This window comes from Ischnura elegans, chromosome 3 (genome assembly GCF_921293095.1).
Source record: "Ischnura elegans chromosome 3, ioIscEleg1.1, whole genome shotgun sequence".
NCBI classification, from domain to species: domain Eukaryota; kingdom Metazoa; phylum Arthropoda; class Insecta; order Odonata; family Coenagrionidae; genus Ischnura; species Ischnura elegans.
Genome location: NC_060248.1, coordinates 17,266,843 through 17,282,463, shown reverse-complemented (window position 1 = coordinate 17,282,463; position 15,621 = coordinate 17,266,843). Strand labels below are relative to the sequence as shown.

The 15,621-nt window shown below is 38.9% G+C and overlaps 2 protein-coding genes across 5 annotated transcripts in view; one reads left to right on the top strand and one right to left on the bottom strand.

The window, feature by feature from the left end:
- The first annotated feature begins 825 nt into the window (after nt 1-825).
- On the top strand, nt 826-9,840 carry LOC124155495 (probable RNA methyltransferase CG11342). Its single transcript, XM_046529354.1, has 4 exons — nt 826-871; nt 1,718-1,763; nt 7,313-7,761; nt 9,404-9,840. The coding sequence occupies exons 2-4, from the start codon at nt 1,755-1,757 to the stop codon at nt 9,591-9,593; spliced, it is 648 nt and encodes a 215-aa protein (XP_046385310.1). The 5' UTR covers nt 826-871; nt 1,718-1,754; the 3' UTR covers nt 9,594-9,840.
- Nucleotides 9,841-11,955: 2,115 nt separating this feature from the next.
- Nucleotides 11,956-15,621, bottom strand: part of LOC124155494 — a 316,456-nt gene continuing 312,790 nt past the window's right edge. For all 4 annotated transcript variants that reach the window (XM_046529351.1, XM_046529350.1, XM_046529353.1 and 1 more), the window contains one exon: nt 11,956-15,066. In XM_046529351.1, the coding sequence (XP_046385307.1) occupies nt 12,307-15,066 (2,760 nt within the window). In that variant the 3' untranslated portion in view covers nt 11,956-12,306. The remainder of the gene's footprint in view (nt 15,067-15,621) is intronic.

Sequence of the window (15,621 nt, the reverse complement as noted above, 5' to 3'; positions counted from 1 at the left end):
AGTATTTTGAATGAAACTTTATATTATATCAATTTTCTGGCGAATTAAACAAAAACTTGAGGATAAAATTAGAAGAACAGCGTGATGGAGTGGAATTTTTCATATTGAAAGAAACACTTGAACTATTTTGTATGTTAATAATTATGTAGTAATATCGAAACCTAGGTCGGGAATAAAAGCTTATAATCGCGGAAAATTGCAAGTTTTCTTTAGAAATAAAAACTTTAGGGTTTGCTGATTTCGATCGCGCATTAAATACCGCTGTATCAATAAAATAGTAAATAGCCGACCATGGGTATTATCGCCTACACAATTTTTTCTTTAATATATAACAATTATTCGATTATGTTCTCAAGCTTGATGCAAATTAAAGTGAATCCGCTAAAAAAAATAGCTGTGTATTTCTGACATACATTGGTTCGTATCAGTAGAACGGACAATCATGGATAAAATAAGTATAGCAACCGAATATTAAGTAAATTTTAAATGATCCTATGCAAAGGAACTTTCACGTCACTTGAAGCTCTGATAATACTAACTTGAGGCTATTCGGGACCACAGTTTCGAAGCATGCTGCGGAAGATTATTCGAATTTCCCGTTGGTTACCGCCATTTTTTGAGTTGATGTAACAAATGAAGCGCGATAAGCACCGAGTAATGTAATTCATGTAAACATTTTAGCTAAAATCAAGAAATGTCTTCGCAAACGTTCCTGGGAAGCGATCCAGGGGCCTCTAAATACGGGAATTTTATTAACTACTACGATTTCCATCCGGCAAAGGAGCGATTGGAGGGTTTTCCAACCGATGTGTGGTGGGTCGATGACCGTCGCAGAAGATTCACATGTTTGGATATTGGCTGTAATTCTGGAGTATGTATTGTATTCCACCAATTTCAACATTGATAATTACATATTTATCCTTAAGATTATGTCTTATGGAACATCTATGCGACCCTTTCTCGCTTATGGGACCCTGTCGCTCCATCGTGTAGGTCACGCATAATATCAGTAAAATAAACAAGAATTTTTGCTGTATTTATCATGCCGAAATTCCTCCAAATTTCCTTGTCTTCCATCAAGTTTACAAAAGCCTTATCTCCTTCTTCCTCTTATATCCCTTCCAACATTTATCCTGCTTATTCCCGACTTCATATTCCCTCTAGCCTCAAATTCTCCTTCAGCTCCCTCGTCTTTCTTCTAATTACCACCTCAAAATACCTTTCTTCTCACCAGCCATATTCAGCGTTTCCTGTTTTTTCTTTAATTTCCATCTTTTTGACAAGGTCTCATTTCAATTTCTGCGGCCTGTTTTCATCCTATACAGTCAAATACTGTCATAACAGTGTTACTCAAGACCGTACATTAATTTAAATTGATGACTCTGATCATATCTTCATATGAAATGCGTTCGTTGATTTTTATATATGCTTGTTCCATTTCTTTACTGTTATTATTTATTGAACCAAATACACAAATTTATGAATTGCACATGTGCAATTCATAAATTTGTATGCATACGTGCCCATCACATATTAAGAAAAGATATGTATACAATATCTAGACAAAAGTTTTAATAAAAAATTAAAATAAATATGCATCAGAACGACAATAATGGGCAAGGCAAAAATAAAGGACAAACATTTCATATCAAGTTAAGAATATACCTCAAACATTGTTTAAACTACGTAGCCTTCATGACAAAAATATCAATTTCAGGAGGCAGTTCATTTCCTTCCCCCAGCATTCTAGCAATATGGCTATGGTAAATATAATATTTTTTTGTATAGAATACTCTACGGAATAAATACACATTTCTGGTGGCCTTGAAAATAAGTAGGTTTCATTTGGTCATGCATTAAGGGGGTAAAAAGATATAAATGTATTGCAGCTTAAAATAAAATAAAGGCACTTTGTTCTTTCCATACTTATTTTAATATTCCACGAACGATTTCGACCTGTTCTACGTCATTCTCAAGTGAAACTGCCTGCTTACCTACTACATGGACAAATGATATGTGTGGAATCTTAGAAAGTTCTTTTGGGCATCTTCCTAGATATATCCGCATTCATATTTATGGTATGCAAACTAGAAGATGCCCGCCTTAATACCACAGAACCTTAAAAACCTTAGACTGTAGATGGTAGAATCTATTCATTGAGAAAGTGGTATGAACTGATGAGAGTTGTGGTTATTGTTGCAACGACTTACATCTAAACCTTCATGCATGGATAGATCATATACCTATTGTAAAATATAATATTCCTTGATTTTTGTGACTTTTTGATGAAGGTTTGATGTAAAATCATTATTTCATAACTAAGACTGATGCCAATATACAGTAGATTCCGGTTAATTGGGACATTTCGGGACTTGTGCACTTTGCCTTTATTAAGCGGCTGCCCCAATTAGGCGAACTATCCTGTATACGAGCATAATCAAACGTTGGAATGATAGAAAGAAGACTAAAGAATGTTTATAATGCAACACAAGTTTATTAAACTATTAATTTGATTAATAAATCAGCAAGTTTAGTTAATTTATTATCATTTTTAAGAATTATAACAATTTAGTTAATTGTATTTTTTACAGCCTCGGGCGATGCTGAATGAATGTTTTTTACTAAGCCCTATTAGAGAAAAGTCCTATCCTCTTGTGGATACTATAACAGCAAGAGCTTTCAAAATAGGGTAATAATACGAACATTTGTGGAAAATAAGAGTAAAATCAAAGGAGGAAAATATAAAAAAGTAGTATTCTGAAAACAAAAAATTTAAATTTCGTCGCGAGTATAGAGTCTATCTCGCCGACTCATGGCCCAATAAAGCGGCATGCTGTCCCAATTAAGCGGAGAATACTCTGGGATATTCCTCTATTGGGTTCTGTTCTTCAAGATCTGACCCAATTAAGTGGCCGCCCCAAGTAACCGGTGGACCCATTAAATGTAATCTACTGTATTACCTAAATGGCTATTTTATGAGATTCAGAATTTTTACACGTAGGAGGTATACGTATATATTAATTCATTATCCTGCCTAGCTATGAATTCATTTAAGTGAAGTCCTTCTTATATACTCCTACTCTATGGCTGTAACATTGGTTGAATGCAGAGAAGTAGAGAAAGAAATCAATTCTACCAAGGTTGACGCTTAGTAAAAATCAAGTATGCGGCCATTAATGCGTTATAATTCCCTCTATCCACCCTGATTTGGGCGGAGATAACTGTAGACTTGATACATAGGCCCCATGCTGATTCCTTCGATATAGAATTAAGGCTCCCACATTTTCATACTTTCTAATAAAATTTAAAACATCCAAAAATATCTCATATGAAATGAAATTATGATTATACATTATTTTTTGCAATTATAGCAATGTAAGAATGCAATGAAGTATCCCATGGTTAACTTTTTCATAAATATTTCATGAGAAATTCTCCCAGAGTGACGTACTGCACATGCACATAGCAAATTTGGTAAATTTTAGTAAATAATGGAAACTCTTCATAAAATATGATTACTGATCGAACTTCGACCAATTGCCTTCCAAAGATTGGCAAGAAGGAAGAAATTCAAGCATGGAGTCGACCGCCATATTTTCCTCCGTTTGACGAAAGAGATCAGGGAAAGTTTCAACAAGTCTGCAATTTGAGGTGATTGGTAATATGTATCTATATATGAGTGATGTACCTACTCATGCTTAGGCGGATACAGTCATTGCTGCATTTTGTTTTAAATCTCAAATATGGGGAGACCCATCAGACCCTTGTACCCCCCAAAAAAAATTCTGGATCCACCCCTGTACTCATGTGTAAAAATATAATCATCTGAGAAATTTTTGTGTTCATAATGACCAAGTGGTCACAAGAGTCAATGGCATTGCTCATAGAAGTTAAGAAAATGCCATTCCTTTACTAGGTAAAATACCTAAAATACCACTACTGGCTTGCGAGAAAGGAGACCATGGATGATATAGTACGAGAAGTCTGTGTTTATCACAAAAATACCAGTGGTTGTGAGCCAATCAGCACCAAATGAATTCATTTTTTTCCTTCTTGAGTGACATAGTGTGTACGCATTAATGAAACAGGTTGCATGAATACAGAGTTTATGAAAAAATAACTATGGGACACTGTCTTTAAGCATTTGTGTGATGAACTTAGCAATCAGGTTGACGTACTGTAAACTGTAGTCCTCATGAAATTTCATGCTCTCAAATGCTCAGGGGAGAGAGGGTGAAATGTGTGGGGTGGTTAAGAGAAAGGAAGGGAGGGGATGAGGATATGGCCGTCAGAAAGGCCAGGCAAATGTGACCTTTAGTGGAGCATGGATCATGCTTACAGTTGGCTCTTTGGGAGGAAGGGACTAGGTCCCCATACACCTCACTCCCTCTTATTTGTGGAGGCATTCAAATTCATTGATATCCATAGGCAAGTTGGCTGGGTAAATTATTAAATTAGCCTGCCCATGCTACCCTTCCACCAACTGGAATCTAGGAAATAGGCTGATCTAGTCCCAACTGTAAACTATCAGCTTTCCCTAGAACTGTACCTAGGAATAGCCGAGATTCTTGTGTGAGGGATGCAAGCCCTTTTGGTGGGAGTGGTATGCACCTCTTTTCTCCCCTCCCACATCCCAAGAAAATTTTCAGCCAAGTCGGTTTTACAGTCATAGGAGTTGATTGAATTTGTAATGTTACGCTGATGAGTTTTGTAGAATCTCAATGCAGAAACAGCTGCCTGGTTCAAACTAATAGCAAGGCTGTTCCTAGTGGAGGGAGGTAAAGGGGCTGAAACCCACTCCCCCAAAATGTTTGGAAGATGAAGCCTTCAGTCTTAGGTGTGTACCCTTGAAAAGATACCCGCCTGTAAAATGTGTGCCTTCTCCGAGTAACTCTCCTAAAAAAATTTTTGGCCTATGTCATGGCTTGTAGAATATAATGTCTAGATGGAGAAGATTATTATACGAGGTGAGTTCAATAAGTAATGCTACACATTTTTTTCTCGGCTAATTTTGGTTGAGAAAACCTGACATTTCTTGTGGAACATTTTCAAACATTCGTGCTTCATCTCGTATAGTTGCATTGACTTCTGATGGGTGAGAGCTCTATATGGAGCTGTTAAATTGGCATCTGTAATGAAAGTAGGTACGTTCCAAATATTGTGCAGTGATTGAGTTTCTTTTGGTGGAAAACCAGGCCATCTCAGATAGTCATTGGCGCTTGCAGAATGCCTACAGTGATCTTCCTGTGGTCAAAAGCATGGTGAGTCGTTGGGCAATGTTATTCATCACTGCAAGGTCAAGCTAACCTATCAGATTTTCCGCATGCTGGCCGGCTGTGTACAGCTGTGACTCCCGCAAAGTCAGAGCGTGGGAACACTCTCATTGGAGATGATCAACGGATCACTATCAAACACCTCACTGCTCAACGTGACATCCAATGGAATGATTGATTGATTGTGTTCATTAAGGAGTAATCTTACAATTTCATTGGCGCATTAAATTATGGTTTTGCTAGTAGTGGGCCCTGACAGCCCGATGGTGGCGCAGGTTTTTCCATATCCCTTACCTTCCATTCCTATCCTCTCCCTTGGAGGCATTGTCGGGCTTCATCATAGCAGTGTCTCCTATCCTTTTTCCTTCCTTAGTCCTTCCCCTCCTGAGACATAAAGGCGTAAAAGTCACTGACTTGGTTCCCAGCCCTCAGGAGCATAACCTTTGCCGACCTGCCCTGGGTACCCGTTTCCAATGCTCAACTTGACGTCTCCATTGGTAGTGCTGTCACAATTCTTCATCAGTTGGGATATTGAAAAGTTTGTTCCCATTGGGTTTCTCGATTTGTAGCCATAAACCAAAAAGAGCAATGGTGAACCATCTGTCTGGAATTGCACCTGAGAGGAGCTCACAAAACTTCAGTGGACTGTTCTTCCTCATTCACCCTACAGACCTGATCTAATACCAGCGGATTTCTATCTGTTTGGCCCAATGAAGGAAGCAATCTGTGGGATGCTCTACGTGGATGATGAAGAAATTATTAATGCAGTGCGGTGTTGGTTCCGACATCGACCAGTGGAATTGTAGGTACCATGCTGGCATACAGGCCCTCCCTTCAAGGTGGCTTCAAGCCAAAGTATTGAATGGAGATTACATTGAAAAATAGTCTTGTGAAGCTAAAATATTGGATGATAACATGGCGTATTTGAATGATGAATAAAAAAATCCGTTTCAGAAAAAAGAGTTGCATTACTTGGTGAACTCCCCTTGCATAAGAGTTGAGGTGTAATTAGGAATCAGGTCAAAGTTCACTCTGAACTTTGCTAAAGGCATGTGAAATTTACACATTCAGGGTAGGGGTCTTGGTACTCTATTGGACCACCTCAAACTATGAAGGTGGCTCTGGCCAGGATTTAAAGCTGGTACTTTTTGGTCAGCAGACAAAAGCCAGAGTAGCACTATGCATTGGGCTACCCTGTTCCCATAGGGTTTGGTAGCTGGAATCAACCCAGACTGCTTGGATTCAAAATGCTGTAGTGGTGGAGACTTTTCTGTGGAATACTGATTCCTGATTGAGTGCTGTGTGGAGAGCATCTTAAATGCAGAGCTCTGTGTCACATAGGACTCTAAGCTGTGACCCATGCGGTGCTTTTTACTAGAGCAGACAGCTGACAATGCTGACTTGCTCTCCTTCCTTCCTTGGCAACTCTTTCCATTTGGTGCAAATGGCCTCAGCTGTTGAACCCTCCCTTCCGAGCACCATATAGATGTAGAATTTGGGCTACATTTGAAAAGAATTCTTCTTGAGTATTGTATTAACTTTTGGTGACTCTCATCCATAAGGTAATGCATATACAGTTAGTGCTTGACACTTACAGAAGTTCATATTACAGCTTAGTTAAATTTAAGCCTATGAACAGAAGCACCCTTAAAGTCATTACATATTTTCACTTTTTTATCATCTGTAAGCTAGCCTATAAGAGCTATCCATCTGTCATATTGCATTTTTTTAATATTGAAAGAATTGGAAAGCCATGGCAACATACTCAGAAAGCTTGGGGTAGAAAGGTTTTTTTCAGTTAGCAGCAAAATTTTTGAGGCCAAGTCTCGATGATTAGGTTAGTAGCTAGGAATGTACTTACTTCTCTTTTTAACTGCTAGCTACTTATACCTTTATATTGCACTTTTGTACTAGTTGCCAGAAACATTGCAGGTTGCGTGGCCAAAGGAGAGCCAATGTCCATATCAGCCCTAGTTATTAAATTTCAATCAAGGATTAATTTCGAGGAATATATTTTAATGGAGCTGTATTTTCTCCAGGAACTAACGCAGGCTCTATGGGAGTTTGTATCCAGCAGTCTCAAATTTAAACCAGCCACGGACAATGGAGAATATGAAGATAAAGCTCAGTGTTTTGAGCAATCCCATGATTGTGATGCAGTTTGCTCAATTTTGGGAGTGGACTTGGATCCAACTTTAATTTTGAGGGCAGTGGAAGGAAATTTAAGAAAAGATGTAGTTCACTTTGAATGCTGTGATGTTATGAATGAGACAGAACTAAAACAGGTTGTTGGAAGTTTCTTTGGTGTTCAAGAGTTGGACAGTGAAACTAAATTTGATGCAGTGTTTTTATTTTCTGTGACAATGTGGATTCATCTCAATTGTGGAGATAATGGTCTTCGCAAACTGCTTCTTCTGTCTGCAAAACTTGCCAAGAACTTAATAGTGATTGAACCTCAACTATGGAAATGCTACTCAGCAGCAAAGAGGTGAGAAAATGGTGATACTCACTTGGTAAGGAGATTTAAATAATTTCTAGTCTCAGGATGATAAGTAACATCTTTCCCCTAACTCCCTTTTTCGGGAGTACGTTCTTGTCCAGCAGCTTTCATAGTAGCCAAGGGATGTTACCAGTTTCTCATCATCCATATTGTTTTTTGTAAATTCTGTATAATAATGAGAATTTCAGCATACGTTGGTTATATTATTGGGGAGGATAGCTAATTTTGGATGACAAATGAAACTGGGTACACCGTTGTATGATCGGAGGTCTCTTTGCTGTATTTCTTTGCTAAAGCTGTTCCCCTAATGACAAAATAGATCAGTGATGAAGTGAGTTAGCAGAAAATTTTTCAAAGGGCATTAAATTTCTTCAATTTTTTTGTAAGTTTTTATGCCACACTCTTCCAAATGTCACCCTATAAATCGCTATTATACAGTGGCGATAAGTTATTTACATGATATTTATCACCAATTGGTGTACTCTCAACTGTTTCTTAATCCTTTATACCTATGAAGCAGTATGACAATATGGACCTTCATTCTTAATGGAAAAAAATGAATTGCCCCAAAATTCAAGTTAAAATGTAAGAAATATGCAACAATAAATTCCTTCTAATATTACTGCTCTGTAAAATCTTTGACCCTTGAGGATTTTAACCAGCAACATAGCTTCGTATTGTGAAAAGCATTTACCTGTCTTGTTTTTCAACATTATATTATTGTAATTAATAGGCAATCATAAATTTGTATGCAATCATGTTGTTGAAATAGCCATTCACTGTTTGCTAATCCCGTAAATGCTTACATTACATGCCATTAATGCATACATATCTATGATGAAAATAATTATGGTGTTAGGTGGAAATATACTACAAATATACTTGTGTATCTAAGCTGTCAAGTATCCTTAGCTAGGATTCATGCAGTTTTATTCACCTTAGGATGCCTGCAAAATATTGTTTTACTTGACTGGAATTTTAACGTGTACGTCTCATTATCCTATCAGGTGTTCACCTTCAGATGAAGCTCAATTGGGTGAATGAGGGAGGTTTTTTTCCAGCCTTTATATCAACTCACTAACCTGTCTGTTTGTCTGGTACAAATCTTGTAACTCAAATTTGACTCACTTCCTGTGAAGCAAAAACGCTGAAAATTTGCACACTTCTTCATTTCCGATGACAATACATGAAAATATAACTTTTTCTCTCCAACCCCCCTTTAACCACCCAGGGGTAGGCATTTAAAAGCATAGGGGTGGCATTTTGAAACATAGGGGGCTTACCATTCACTGAAAATTTAATAAATATAGTGACTTTTTTAATACGTCACTTTTGGTTTTTCGGGGTCACTGAGTTTTTTTGCTTTGTGTCATATATAAACGTTGCTCATCCCCTGTAATCTAAATATAAAGGCTGGTTTTAAAAAAAAATTTTTTTATAAGAGCTTATTTATTTCACGAGTCCATAATGTGGAAATTATTGGAATTTTTTATAAAGGAATATTATGAATGATTGGTAGGCATATGTGATTTCATATCCATGTTTCATTTTAGGATTATCTTATTATTCTCTGTTTTGAAGGACTGCATTAATAAAAAATCTAAAAATATTGATGCTATTTCCTTTCCAGAAGATGCACTCGTGCTGGAGGTGATGGCTTTCCTCTCCTGCCAAAACTTACCCTAAGGAGTGATGAAGCCATTGAAAATGAAATAAGTAAAGTTCTGTGTGAGGCTGGATTCAAAAAAATATCTGAATATAAAGCACCAAAATGGAAGAGGAAGATTATTCTTTATCAATCATGTGCAGTGACTGTGTAAACAAAGATCGCGTGAGAAATGTACTAAGCTCTTGTGCCTACCACATGAATGTCATAAAAATGAATCATCCTTTGTACAACTGTTTTACCACACTGATCCAGTGCATTCCATGTTTCAAAGGGCATAAGGAGGTTAAGATTTTGTTAAAAGTTTTTATGCATCCTATTTTTTTTATCTTCGAGATTTTGTATAATATCTGTTGAGAATTCATTTTGCTTTGTAAATTAAATTATGCGTGTGCCAAATACTTTATGCCTTTAAATTATCCCTTAACTTGCCGCACCATACTTCCATTGCAGTTGGGAAAGGTAGCATGGCCAAGCAACACTTTGCTTATTGCCCACTTCTAAAATCGTCGAATGCCATCGATGACTTCAAGTACCTGAGCTATTCAATTCAATGACAGAAACAAGGGTCAAGTAGGAACATCCTAACCAACAGTATGCCTGGGGGTAATTGCATAGAGATCTCAAGCCAATGACTAACTAGTCACTTTCACATTTAAAAAAAGGTGATAACATTTATGCTCCAAACTGTTATTTATCATTTAAATAATGTTTCCTATGCCTTACTGAGTAATTAAACTAATTTGATTAGAAGCACCATGTCATTACATTCGTTTTTCCCAATAAAGCTGATGGTCAGTCATACCTAGTCAGTGTATATTATCTATGCAATTGAGCTAAATTTAGTGTCTGTTTAATCCTTTGTCCTCAATTTAAATCACTGTATGTAATGAGCAACTTTATGCATTTCTCTCCTTCATTGGTGCAAAATTACACCAAAGATGAAATTTGCCATGAAAAAGTTGTTTGGCTTAGCCAGTAATTGGATGCTTTCTTCCAAATTGCTGGTCCGGTATGCTACTAGAAATGTATACCTTTTGGTTTGAAGGTGTAATAAAAGCATACTTTACTGCCAATATGGAGACCCAGGTTCAAATTTCTGCTTGGCCAAATGAGTTTTCATGGTGAATGTTTCCCTTGAATGAATTTAAACACTTAATAGATGACCTGCCAGTTTAATTTCACCCTGTTATCATAAATAATTATTGAAGTGCAGAATATTTTTTGAAAAAAATAAGGCTAAAGAATGTATGCTTAATAAGATCGCAAAAGGGGTATTCCATGACAATCCAGCTCAAAAAGTAAATTTTCTATACAGAACAAGCAGTGAATTGATATAATTTAAGCCAACTTTTAATAATAAAAACAAAAAAAGTAATCTGAAAATGAATTAAAAATATAATAGTCCAAATAATTATTAATGGAGTGGGGAAATGTTGTTAAAATAGTTATTTGCTGAGATATGGAAAATAGAGACGAATTAAGTAAATATGAATGTATAAACTATTAGAGGATGGAGTGCTGTATCAAACCACTTCCAGGACTATTGACTGATGATAATCATAACTGCTGAAGCAGTGAGGAGAAATTAGTAAGGTGCAAAAATTCCACTGGGAAAAACTCATTTCCTGTGACTGATAATTAAAAGAAAAACAAAATGATGAGTACCTCAATAAAATAGAATGAAATGGTAAATATTTCAATGTAAAGGGTACAAAAGATTAAAAGAGAGAGAGATAGGGGTTTACATTGAAGCAAGTTCAGAAGTGCTAACAAATGATCATGAATACATTTTTTGTTATCCACTTCAGCTTCCTCTCTTCAAAACGGGCAACCATCAATGCTCCCCTGCACTATATGGGACATCATCTTACTTTTAATTCTTTTATGATGGTAACACAGAGGAACTTATGAGTCAGAAAAAGAGCAGCATTTTGAAAATATCTGATCGGCAAATGGTCATGTGCACACATTATTCTCTAAAAATTTCAGTCATGCACTATGTACCAGCAAAATAAATGCTGTTAGTGGTAGAGCTCAAAGCATACTAGTATATTCTTTGAAACAGTTGCTAAAATGCTTACCCTGACTACATGACTGGATATTTGACTATACATAATTCAAAATACAAGGTTTTCATATATGAATCTATTCAGGGACACTTTTTTTTCCATGGACAGTAGATGAGTAAAATAGAATTTTCACCAAAATACTCCAACTGTATAATTACTTAAAGCTCACAATTTCAATGAAGCAAACAATGAAAGACTGCAAATTGAGAAGTTGTCTGCTCTTGAAGAAACTGATGTGTAATAAATTCCTCAAATAGTATTTTTTTAGCAAATAAATACATTGCATCATATATAAATAAGATATTTTAATAGAACTTCGTATTCAAATAATAATTAAATTAACAAAAAATCACTACTTATATAGTAAGATAAATAATAATACAATACTTTGGCAGTCAGTCAACTCTGCGATAGATTTTCTAAGGACATGTTTTCGTGAACATGAACTGTGGATGATAATCTTTCAATGGGCAGGAAAAGATTAATTCAGTTTTAAAAGGCCCAGAGCAATAAGACCACAGTAAAAATTAAAAGGGGATCTTAAAACGACATCCACAACTTTTATTACCTTCAAGGCTTACGATGGTTTTTAAAGAAAGCTACAAATGCTTTAAGACACACAACAGAGAAATCCTCTCTAAATTAATAATTATGAAGGTCACATACAGATATGTAAAGGTAACAAAAATCTTTCGACAGTCAATATATATTTATGTATAAACAGCGGATTGTACTCAACAGGCTTTAAAGCCAAGAAGTGTATACTTTTACTGGGAAGAAAAGTAAATATCACATTTAATCAACAGAAGCGCATTCCATAGCTTTACTTTCTACTTCATCCCCATCTCGACTTGAGTCATCCTCATCCAGCACATCTATAGTCCAGTCGCCCCCTAAATCTTTTCCTTTGGTTTCACTTGCATCCTCATCTTTCACTTCCACTGCTTCCTCACCAGTCTGCCCCACAGCACTGCTTTCCGATGATACCTCAGAGGCTTGCAAGATCTCACCAGACTCTGGATCAACATACGTCCTTCCTGATTCATCAGCACCCTCCTCCATTTCCGACCCATCATCCGGTGGCAGGAACCTCTCAAATCCTTCCTTCCCTGTATCCCTGAATATCAAGCTCCCATCTTCTCTGTTCTCACCCTCCCACACCTCCATCTTCTCGATGCTGAGGTACGCCTCCGGCTTTGGCAGCGTTTTGGTCGCCCTGAAGTGCAGTTTGATGTGTTCCCTCAAGAAGTGAGACTGGGGGGCAGCATAGTCGCAGAAGGGACACGGGAACTGGCTGGAACCCACACTCAGTTCTGAGGCCCCTGGATGACGACGCATGTGGGCCTCGAGGGAGTCCTTGCGGTGCGTGTTGTACGGGCAACGCAGGCAGAGGAAGACGTTCCTCTTTCTCCTCTCCTCCTCCTCTCTCTCTTGTGCACCAGCAGCCTCCAACCGGAGTCGTCGCAAGAGGGCCTGCTGTTTCTCGGCCATTGACAATGCAGGAGGAACCACTGGAGCGATGCTCTTGACTGGGCGGGATGGTGACGAGTGGGAGGAGGAAGGAGGAGGGGGTGCAGGAGTAACGGGCATTGGCATGCTCGGAGAATCAAATTTCAAGTTCTGAACCACACCAGCTGAATCATTTTGCTGCTGCTGTTGCTGCCTAGCCAATCGGGCTTCCTCACATTTGGTATGCTTTCTCACGTGTTGAATGTAGTTGGCACAGTACTTGACAGCGTAATCGCACTTATCACAGCGGTACCTCTGCTTCGATCCGTGCAGGGAAAGGTGAACTTTGTACTGCTCCCGCTTCTCAAAAGCAGATGGACACTTGTGGCACTTGTAACGTTTTTCTTTCAGTTTACCATTCTTAAAGTACGTTGGATAAATAAAGTCAGGGTTTCCATGCATCAGAGTTCCGAATTGGGGATCAACAGTCGGTGGAACAGATGACGGGGTCACTTGGGTAGGGGCTTGGGTTGTGGGAGAAGTTGGAATGTTTTCTGCTTGGCCAGCAGCCTCCCTTTGACGGAACAAGTCCGTCCCAGAGAGGGGTACGATCGTTGGAGAGTTGTGACTGACAGAGGTGTTGCGGTTATTTGGTGTCTCTCCTGAGCTGTGGATCATTTCATGCCTAACGAGGTTGCCATAAGTCTTCACAGCATAATCACAAGTCCGGCAATGGTAAGGTCCAGGGCCACCATGAAGAGTGAGGTGATACTGAAGGGCAACACTTTTGAAGAAGCGTGCGGGACATCTGTCACAAGCATAGTGCTTATTGGGTTGAGTGGCTGGCAAAGAGGTATTCGCAGTGCTCTGGGGCGCCTCAGTGGAGGTTTCCTGGGCCACCTGGGGCGATGGTGCAGGTTTGGGGTCGACGATCCACATCGACTCTGGATTCATGGCATCGTTGGGGAGGGCTGTTGCAATGCGGGGACGTGGATGGTGCGAGGACACGGAGTGGTTGGCTATGAGGGCAGCACTTTTCTCTTGGTACTCACGGGTGTGGACTTTGAGGTGAGCCAACAGGTGAGGACGCTGCCTCGCAGCATAGGAACAAGCTTCGCACTTAAACGGCAGGCGTATCCCATGGAAACGCCTGTGAATTACGAGTTCTCTCTCGAAAACAAACCTAGCGGGGCAAGACGGGCAGAAATGTAAAACACGACCCTCGGGGGATTCGACTGAATTGTCAGGTACTTCAGGTGCACACTCGGCAAAATCTTCTTCAGGACTAGCTTGGCCACCCCTTATGACACTGTTGGTGACACCTCCTCCAATACCACCAGAACCACCAACTCCACTACTGTTGGAGGTGCCACCAATACCATTGGCATTTCTATTCATACCTCCGACCGTAACACCAACGTCATCGGAATCAGAGGGTTCCATACCACCCATCATTGTGTTAGCCTCCAGTTCTGCTATCTGCTCTTCATCAGCACGATTCACGTCCACAAGGCAATGAACTTTCCCATAAGAGTCCAGATGAACTTTTGCATGTGCCGACAACACTCCAGCATTGTTGCAACTGTAATTGCACTGAGGGCACTTGTGAGGGCTCGCCCCAACCTTGGGGCTGTTGCCTTGCGGACTGTCCATCCCAGACATTAGTTGACCCTGCCGGGGGTTAACAGGGAAAGTCTTGCGCTGTTTATGCATCTTTTCATGTTCCTGAATGTTTATCTTGCGCACATTCACATGTGGGCAAAAACGGCATTTGAACATCTTCTGGAACTTCCCAGCTCGTGAAACCCACACCAGAGGAACATCCGCTAGACGACTTGTGTCCAAAACAGGCTGGGAGAGACGGGAAGCAGAGGATCGTTTTGTTGCATCGATTCTGGGCTCATCATCTCTCATGTTTGGTGGGACAAATACCCCGTGAACACGAAGGTGTTGGTGCAGAAGGTGACGACGAGATACACCATATGAACAGAAGGAACATTTGAAAGGTATTGATACTCCTCGGGGCCGGTGAAACTGCTTGTGATAGAGGAACTGACTTTTGCTGTCACTGACATATGGACAGCCAACACAGCTGTATCTCTTTCCCTGAAAGTAATAAAAAGAAATATGTTTAGAAAACAAAACACAAAATCCCTAATCCTCAATAGATGATACTCATAAACTTTTTCCAATAAAAAAAATTGGGAATGTATAAAGAAATGATTATCTCCAATTTAAATCTTCACGTGGCGTAAAAATTTATGTGTAAACTATTGGCTGACTTGAGAATTATGGAATGCACATAAATTCACCAATATAAGGCCCATATATCTGTTAAGAGTTGACCTCACTCCCCAAGATAAGTCAGCAGTCATTGCCTTGACTTGAAAACGGTAGCTTTAAGAGGAGATTTCCTAAAGTAAATTGTATGTAAGCAATCCTAAACCAGTTCTTAGGCACACTGAGTTAATTGTTAAGGGTACCAAGAGCAACAAGGGCTGACCAACTCAGAATGAAATATTTCATGATGCACTCTGGGTGCCTAATGCTCTGTTATGTGAGAAAAAAACTTTAAGCCTCCCTTGAAAAATCCCAAAGAGGAGTAGGCTCCTCTATATTTCGGAAAAATTGTTAGACATTGATAGCCCCCCCCAAAAAAAA